The sequence below is a fragment of the Vombatus ursinus genome, unplaced genomic scaffold, assembly GCF_900497805.2.
Source record: "Vombatus ursinus unplaced genomic scaffold, bare-nosed wombat genome assembly UNPS02012622.1, whole genome shotgun sequence".
Taxonomy (NCBI): Eukaryota; Metazoa; Chordata; class Mammalia; order Diprotodontia; family Vombatidae; genus Vombatus; species Vombatus ursinus.
The window spans coordinates 396,003-405,789 of NW_020952400.1; the positions used below are offsets into that span (position 1 = coordinate 396,003).

Sequence of the window (9,787 nt, forward strand, 5' to 3'; positions counted from 1 at the left end):
CCCGCTCCCCCCCGCCAGGGCGGGGCCCGCTCCCCCCCGCCAGGGCGGGGCCCGCTCCCCCCCGCCAGGGCGCAGCAGAGCGCGGAATCCTCCAGTGGAATGACCGCTCGCTCGCTCGGAGGGAGAGCCTTTGGCCTTTAAAGTCTCCTGGCCAAAAGCAAAGGCAAATACGGAGCTCAGTGGAGTTGGTGATGTCGGCTGTGCTTTTAGCTCGTAAAAAACGGGCTGCCCCGTGCGCTTGGCCAACGCGGTTGGATCTGGTCTCTTCCATTGGCCAGTGTTGCTGAGACTGGTCCGCGTGATTGAGCAGCGGCGTTGGGACTAGTCAGTGACATTGGGTAACACTGGCAGGACTGGTAAGTAATACCGGTAGGTTTGTCCTGGGAAAAAACAAATTTGAACAATGGCTCATCGTTGTTAATACCCGTCAGGGAAGGGGGCAGTTAGGTGGCGCAGTGGATGGAGCGCCCGCCCTGAAGTCAAATCCGGCCTCGGACGAGACACTTGACACTTACTAGCTTTGTGACCCTGGGTAAGTCGCTTAACCCCAATTGCCTCCCAAAAAAAAAGTTTTTTTAAATTAAAATTAAAAGACTACTCGGGGAAGAAGAAGGGGTTAAGTATTTACACGGCACCTACTATCTGCCAGGCCCTGTGCTAAGCAATTTAAAAATATTATCTTATTTGATTCTCACAATAACCTTTGGAAATAGATGCTGTTATCCCTATTTTACAGCTGAGGAAACCAAGGCAAATAGCAGTTAAGTGATTTGCCCAAGGTCGCACAGCTAGTCGATGTCTCAGGTCACATTTGAATTCATGTCTTCTTTGACTCTATGTACTGGGCCACCTAGCTGCCCCAGCTTATGTGTACTAGGCAATGCCATTGGTCACTGTGACTTGGAATGGTCAGTTCCATCGTTAAGTGATTTGAGACTGCTCACTGTCATGGGTCGGTGTTGCTGGAACTGGTCAGCACCATTGGTCAGAGGTATTGGGGCTAGCCAGTTTAGTTATCATTGACACGCTCCTGCCCCCTGTCCCATGCAGTAGCCATAGCCACCCAAAGATCTTGGCCCTGCCAAATGATCCAGCATTAGAAAGGAATATCATTTTATCGATGGAAATGACATGAAAGAAGAAGCTGTGAAATCAAACATTGATACCCCGCTTCATTTCATGTCATTTATCAATTATTGATTGAGAGTTGTATTTAATCCCTGGAATCTGTCCTTAGGGATCGTATTGAGACTGACAGGCCCTAGTAGCTGCTCTGGGCTACAGCCTGAAGAAGCCGGAGAGGGGAGGACTTTCCCCCATTGCTGTAGATTCTGGAGAGCCCCTCTTACAAGCCAGGATGATGACTCATCCTCATAGATGAGTCCCATCTTAGTTTGGTTTGCGTTGCTGGACATTATCTAACCAACGTAGAAAAAGCTGCTCCGATTGTCAGAAGGATCCCTGGCCACGGAGGGGCTTGGGATCTCACTCTGTTGGCAGTTGGCTGGTCTTGCTAATAAATTGATCATGCTTGGAATTTGTGCCTGTTTCTCTTTCTTGAAGATTTTCATGACAAAGCAGGACCATCTGCTTTGCTCCCTTTGGCCCATGGGACTTCCATTTGCCTGGCAGCTGAAATCTTTCCAAGATGCTCTCCCCCATTAGAGAGTAAGCGCTTGGAGAGCAGGGAATGTCTCCGATGCTGAGCACAGTCTTGGCACAGAGCAAGCACTTAATCCACTTTGATATATACTCATTTATTGGCCAATTTATGCTGGGACTAGTTAGCGCTGTAGGTCATTGTTGTTGGAACTGGGCAATGCCACTGGTCAGTGATATTGGGGCTGAGCATAGGGAATGACTGAACAAATCAATGAGATACGGTGGTGCCTCAAGAAACAATGAAGGGGCAGTTTTACAGAAACCTGGGAATGTGTATGACATGAGTAGAACCAGCAGAACGCTTAGTGTGACAACAATATTGTCAAAACTTCTGAAAGATGTAAGAATTCATCGATGCAGGGCCCAGCCACTGTTCTGAAGACTCCTGGTGATGCATGCTCCCTTTCCAAAGAGAGGGCTTTTTGGATGTGGCCAGTGTGGGAATTTGGGGTGCTTGTTTGGATGTATTTGCTACAAAGGTTTTGTTTTTCTCTTATCTTTTGGTGTGGGGTGAGGAGGTGGGCAAAAGAGAAAATAGATTTTGCTTTAATCTGACTTAAAAATTGAGGTTGAGCAGCAAGCATTATTGGTCAGTTTGGTTGTTAAATTACAAGAGGCTTCTCTTTGGTGGTTTTGAGTAGCCATTTATTAAAAGCATCTCATCTTCTCAGCTTCATCAAGACATTTCTTAAGGTAATTTATTTTATCCTGATCGAAAGAACTCCACTTTTAAAAAAAGTAATATATTTATTTTTAGTTTTCAACATTCACTTCCATAAGATTTTGAGTTTTAAAATTCCTCTCCCACTCCTCCCCACTCCCCAAGATAGCATGTAATCTGATAAAGGCTCTACTTATACATTCATATTAAACATATCTTCACATTAGTCATGACGTATAGAAAAATTAGAACTAATGAAAGGAACCACGACAAAGTAGAAATAAAACAAAACAACAAAGGAAAAGGAGAGCAAATAGCCTGCTTGGATCTGCGTTCAGACTCCATGATTCTTTCTCTGGATGTGAACGGCATTTTCCAACATGAGACTTTTGGAGGTATCTTAGATCCTTGCCCTGCTGAGAAGAGCTAAGTCTATCAAAGCCAGTCATCACACAATGTGACTGTTACTGTGTATAATGTTCTCCTGGCTCTGTTCATTTCATTCAGCATCAGACCATATAAGTCTTTCCAGGTTTTTCTGAAGTCCTCCAGCTCATCACTTTTTATAGCACAATAGTATTCCATTACATTCATGTACCACAACTTGTCCAGTCATTCTCCAACTGATGGGTATCTCCTCAATTTCCAGTTCTTTGCCACCACCGAAAGAGCTGCAATAAGTATTTTTGTACATGTGGATCATTTTCCCATTTGTATGATCTCTTTGGGATCAAATTAATAAAATAGGAAATAGGAAAGGAAAGTAAAATCACAGCAAAGCCAGAAGAAATAAAAGGCATAATCAGAACATATTATGCACAGTTTTATACTAAAGAAACTGAGAACACAAAGGAATTAGAGGAATACCTCCAAAAATGTGAACTACTCAAACCATCAGAAGACAGGAGAATTCTATCAAATTTGCAAACAACAGTTAGTACTCCTACTTCACCAATGTTATAAAGAAAACCCCAGACTCAATTCTGAAGACTGGTGTCTCAAAGACTTTTTATTGAAGAGGTTGAAGTTCATCTTTTTTGATTCTTGCGAGAAGCGGGCACACCTCCTTGGAAGGGGGAGAAATGCCCACGTAAAAGAAACCAGAGCAAGCTTTATAGCTAGTAATTGCCTAACTCATCCTTTCTGGATCCGGATTGGTCCTAATCCTTCTGGGTTACAATCTTCCTTATATGCCCTGTTCATATATTTTATATACATGTGATCCCCACCCTTTAACATACATTTTGTGACTAGAATTGTGTTGTTATCCTCCCTGTCCCCTTTGGATGGAGAAGTTAGCCTGTCTATGCTGATTTCTTATCTACTTATGTGGAAACTTAACTCTTATTTCTCACAATTCCTCCCTTTTTTTTTTTTTTAAAGTAAAGATGTGGTTTCCACACCTTCCCAATTTCCTTATCCTCTAATCTCTTTAACATGATTTCGCATTCTCCATCACTGGGGAAAGTCTCATTGGTACTTTTAATCATCACCCTTATATTCCCGGAGCCTGCCCTCTGAACTCCCACTGTGTGTCCTACTGGGGTAATCTTTAGTGAAGGATGTCTCTATCATTTGTTGTACCTGTTCCCTAGTGCACGGAGCTATACAACATCCTACAGCAGTTAATACTCCTGAATGGATATAGCCATTCCTTTGCATTTACCAAACCAGGGTTCGAACCATCCCTTTAATCAGTTATCTATTCCAGAGTTCTCTGCCAACTCCTCAGCTAAAGTGGTTAAACCTTGCAATGCCTTGGTGATGGTTCTCTCTGGGGCTGTGCTGCTGGGCAACCTTTCATCAAGGGATTTTGGAGACTTAAAACGGTATGGGAGAAGGAAGGGAGGAATTGACCAATGCGCTGACCAAGTAAAAAGGGAGCAGTCCCCTTATTAAATACAGATACAGAGACCCAAAAGTTAACGATAAATTGTCCATTTAAAGCTTCAGAAGTTTCTTCTCACGCAGCTGTCTGACACTCTGGACATCATCTGGCAAAGTCCTGTGGTCCAAGTGCTGTTCAGACAGTGTCCGGCAGACTCTCCTCCTGCAGAGATCCTCCTTCTTGTGTCCACTCTCCTACAAGATTGATCTCAACACAATTTATAAGTTACCTTGCCAATAACCAAGGCAAATAATGAAAATTAACTCAACCCCTATGTCTTCATAATTACAAGATCAAAACTGGAACTTTGGTCAATTGTCATGTTTCAAGAAACTCAAATTAAAAAACGAGAACCTCGCCTCACTCTCTGCATTACTTCTCATTTTGTACCTTGCAGTAGTTCATTATTGATCCCTATTGATATTCCGCCATCAGTGGGATGAGATTCTGCTATGTAATTAATGACAGATTCCAATACGTTAATTTAATAGTAGTTAATTTAAAACCAGAGCTCATCAAATAATGGAACAGTCCCAACTTCTGGTCACGCCCAAATACATAATCCTTAATTAAAATGGATGCTTCTTTCAAGGCATTTACAAGATAAGTCACAAGCTATTCCTCTTTTAACATTAATTGTATCAGACTGAGACAACTTTAATCCTGGTTCCACAATCTCCTGGCCTAATTATCCTCATAAATTCCAGGCCCAATAACTCAGTCTTATGCTTGCATCATATCATAATGACCTCATGTTCCTGCATCAATCTGTTGTTTAATAGATTTGATATTTATGCTTAGAAAACTTATGATTGTAGGAATTTGCCGTGAAAGAACGGGGACATTACTCAAGTAAGGGAACAATGCTTCCTTAGATTCGTTTCAATTCCAGGCAGAAGTTATATGGTTACCAACTGCAATGGGGCAGGTTTAAAGTCTGCCAGGTGTCATAGTGGGGAAATTGAGTCAGGAGAATCCTACCTCAGCCATGCAGAAAAGTCATTCTCCCGACCTCCCATGAGAACACCCCCTTGCAGCTCGTAGATGCAGCTGACAAACCTCTTTGCGGGTTGCTGACGTCATGGCTCAGTAGCTGAGTCAGTTCCTTGTTAACCATACCTGGAGTTGGACTCATTAACAGTCCCCAAGGTCTTAGATAGCAAATTCCCCTCATCAGAACTATAGTTTCACGTTAATTAGGGAACATCTCCTAAGTGAGATCTAAGTAGAGATCTAAGTAGTTTGCATAACTTCCTACACATGTTCTGATTCCTAAAAACATCCTGAGTAAAATCACTACTCTAAATAGATTTCCCTCTCTGTTTCTCAGGTTTATTTATCCCTCTCTAACCATTCTTAATCTGAAAGAATGAGCCACTTTCAGGACTTGAATCTTATACATATGATAAGTTCAAACAGTAATTTTAACTCTTGCTAGGCCATGGAATGAATTCAGATCAAACCATTTTTCCTACTTACAGCTTATTACAGAAATGTAGTTGCTTTAGTATTAATAATTAATATTAATTATATATTAAGTAATAATAATTAGTATTAGTAATAATTAATAAGGCTAGTGCCTTAGATCTTTGATGTTGCTTCCATTGAGACAATTTCTCTAAATGCACCCAGTTAAATCCAATCCAAAGACACAACAAACCCAGGAACGAAACTCTAAGTTCATAGTAGGTTTGGACATAATTTTCTTACAAATAGAAATTTAGTAGGCCCTCTAAAAGAATATCAAAGATTTCATCAAAACTTTTCTTCATAAAAGTATTTCCCTTTCTTAAAAACAGCTCACAATTCCCTAATTGCCATAAAATTCCTGTTTACCTAAATTCTCTAGTCAAAAAGGTGTCTGCAATGAGCCACTTATTCAGTAAGAGTTCCACAACACAAAACTCCAGCACAAGGTTGATAAGAATTGTGAGATTTTACAAAAACTTTTTTGCATAATTACCAAGTTTCTTTTCACACACACCAAAAATATTTTTACCAGTACTTCACTTAAATAATAACTCCAAATAACTTAGTTAACAATTCTAAACTTCATAAGTAGGAGCCAAATAATCCCAGCTAAAACTTTCCTTTAAATATAGACAAAACTTGGAAGTTCTCATTTCTTAAATTACAGTACTTATGTTGAGGTCTAGAGGTTTAGGGGTGCTGAGACCCCAAGATCATGACAGGTGGGCCCTGCCTGAATGATTTCAACCCAAATCTTCTTTCAGCTAGAGAAAAAATTTATTAGAGATAAACCATACAGGCCAGACTCTTAAGGAATCTGAACGTTCGTGACGCCTGTAAAGACAAACAGGCATGAGAAAATCCCAGCGTTTAAATGGGGGCCAGGGTGGATCTTATATACATTAAAGTAACTTTGGGTGACCAGAGGAGGGGCTGGGAAAAGGGTCTGGATGGCTTAGGGGGAATTCTGATTGGAAGGTCTGAGAGATTGAATAGACAATGGGAATAGATAATAGAGGAAGCTGGAAGGAGAAGTTTGAAAGGCAGCTGAATAAGATCCAAAGGTGGGGCTCAGCTTTCAAAGGGACATAAGGGGAATAGATAAGGAACCATTTGAGTCCAGAGGAAGAAAAGTTTAAGGGCCCTCTGGGGCCATAGACAAATGGGAACCAGATTCTTTTTGGGGCAAAGGGCAAAGGTCTCGGCTTGGGCCCATACCCCATCACTTAAAAGGAAATGTTACAGGATGGAATCATATAGAATGCCCCAACAGCCCAACCCAATTTTTTTCTTTTCTCTGAAGGCACAATTTTTAATCTAATAACATTCCAAATTATAAAATAAATTGCCCTTCCAACAACATAACTAATACATTTGCTTACCAGATTACATCATATAAGAAAATTCAGAAATATGTAAGCTAACCCAAAAAAAAAACTGTCTGGACCTCTTCACCAGGTCCAACAATCTCCTGGAGCCACTCCCACTCCAATAGACTGACTTTTCTGTTATCTATGCTAGCCCATCATTGTCTGTCCTTACTGGTCTGATAGCCTCAGGCCACATGCAGATTCCAGATCCCATCCAGATTCAACCTCAATGACATAAAGATGGCGGCCTAGACTTCCCCAGGACCACTAGTCTCTGCCTAAAGAGCCTGGCCCATATGGCCCATCCCCCAATAAACCTAATCCTTAGCCTAAACAAGGCCTGGGTTGAAAAAAAAATTTTTTTTCTCTAAATTTATAATTGAGGCCCGGATATATGAAAGAATACCTCATTAATTCCAAATCAATACATATCAATAAGTTTTTCACAATAAAATATGTTTGTACCACAGGGCATACATTATAAAATTATTTCCACCATAGTAATAAACTGTGAAACAACCCATTAGATGAATGCACTTCCAAATCACTTTGCAGAAAATCATTCATCTCATCATTAATATGTTGAAACTATAACCTTAAACCACCATATATTTTTATAATAGTCAAGATTTTAAATGAAAATCTGCTATCATAGTAAATATCAATATCATTATTACTTGCTTATAACCAAATATACCTCACTAGGTATTTAACAGTTTCAAATTATCTCATTTAAATCACTAAAAGACCCATTCCAGGTCAAGAGTTACTTTAACACCATTTCTACCTCACGATGGTCCCTCAGATGTTACAATCTAAGAGTTTTAGAAATATAATACAATTTAGAAACATAGTAACAACTTTTGTAACACAAACAATAAGCTTCAGATGACATCAACTGCATTTCCAGATTACCACAAATAGAAATTATCAATCTTATTACTCTTGGTACTTTTAACAATTATGTTAAATGATAATAATACCACGTCTAACATATGGCATTGTATTAAGCATTTTACAGTCATCATTTTTTTCATAACAATCATTACTATTAGATTTTTCCTTATAGAACACTAAACTTAAATCAGATCCAAATTTATAATTGCTAGTGATAAACATTTAGAAACATTTTTATTTTAAATCCAGTATTCTTGGCCCTTTAAAAGGAGATACTCGCCACATATTTATGTATTCCCTTAAAAAGGCACGTGGTGATAATTCCTGCTCTAAATAATTTTCTCCCTTTTTCTTTCCTACTTCCTTAAGGGAGCAAAGAAAAACCCAAACTTCCTCACACCTTCTCAACACGCTTAAACCATCTAAAGCTGGCCCAAAGGCACCCAGGACAAGCATCCAAGGGTGGTGAACTTAAAGAGGTCAGTTTGGATTTACCAAGACACAAAACCATCTCATGGAGGAGTCATTGAAGACCTCTTTGACAGTCCATTACCCCAGCTCACATGTGACAAGCAGTCTGATGCATCTTATTTTATTCACTTTTTGGTGAGGCAATCGGGGATAAGTGACTTGACCAGGGTCACACAGCTAGTAAGTATCATGTGTCTGAGGCTGGATTTGAACTCAGGTCCTCCTGACTCAGGACCAGTACTCTATCCACTGTGCCACCTCGCTGCCCCCCAGATGCCTCTTATGTAGAATGCAGCTCCTTCAGATTCCCCTTCCAGGCTAGTAGAGCAGGAGCAACCATGGGAGGCTGTTTAGATAGAAATCTCAGGGCACCTGCTTTCTCCCATGATGGTTCAGCTCTGCCTCAAGTCCATCAGGGGAATCCTTTCTTCTTCACCGTGAATGTTGGGTCACAAAAATCAGGAGGCAGAAATTACTACAAGTTAATGAGAAGTTTCCTGATTGTCACATGTGCTAGCCTGAATGCACACTGATACACACATGTAGGTGGCCTGCAGGAGACCACAAAATTCCCCTGAATTCCCTCAATTTTCATACTCTTGATCAAACACCTCTGATTTCCTCCCTTCGCCAAACGTTATTCCCCAGATGACACAATGTTGACAAAAGTCCTTTTCTTTATTCTGAAGATACTTTGTTTGTAAGAACACCCTGATGGCTCCTTTCACATAATCATGCAGTTCATGAGCAATTCTACTGCCACCTTTTGCTGTTTTGCCATCTGGTGAGTCAGTATGAATTATTTTCCCTTATTTCACCATTCTGTTAGACACCAAATTTAACTCTTCACCAGTGACCTCCATCTTCTGGAGAAAGACCAGTCCCCATCGAGCATACCCATAAGTCTTCTTTTCAACATGAATCATCTGATGTGAAGTCAGAGCTGATCTCTGGCTGAAGGCCTTCTCACGTTGAGTCTCCAAATGGCTTACACCCAGAATGAATTTTCTACTAAGAAGCTCTGTACTCCATTTTAATTAAAGCCTTTCCTCATTCATGTCAGTGACAAGATTTCTATCTCCTACGAATTCTCTGGGGGAGAAGGGACTTTTGCCTGAAGGCTTTATCACATTGATTACATTCATAAGTTTTCTCTCTAGTATGGATTCTCTGAGGTTTAATAAAATTGGAACTGTCTCTGAAAGCCTTTCCACACTGATTACATTTCTAAGGTTTCTACCTAGTGTGAATTCTCTGATGTACAGTAAGACTCTTCCTATGTGTGAAAGCCTTTCCACATAGATTACATTCATAAAGTTTCTCTCCAGTGTGGATTCTCTGATGGTTAGTAAGAGTGGACCTCTCTCT

General features: G+C 40.5%; 2 protein-coding genes across 4 annotated transcripts in view; one reads left to right on the forward strand and one right to left on the reverse strand.

Annotated features, from left to right (window-relative positions):
• LOC114040056 (zinc finger protein 558-like) overlaps nt 1–9,787 on the reverse strand; it is a 26,888-nt gene that overhangs the window by 5,489 nt on the left and 11,612 nt on the right. The window contains exon 5 of the mRNA XM_027858038.1: nt 6–321. Coding sequence (XP_027713839.1) covers nt 6–321 — 316 coding nt within the window. The remainder of the gene's footprint in view (nt 1–5; nt 322–9,787) is intronic.
• Nucleotides 75–9,787, forward strand: part of PFN4 (profilin family member 4) — a 39,721-nt gene continuing 30,008 nt past the window's right edge. For all 3 annotated transcript variants that reach the window (XM_027858043.1, XM_027858046.1, XM_027858045.1), the window contains exon 1: nt 75–356. The gene's annotated coding sequence lies outside the window, so the exon portion shown is untranslated. The remainder of the gene's footprint in view (nt 357–9,787) is intronic.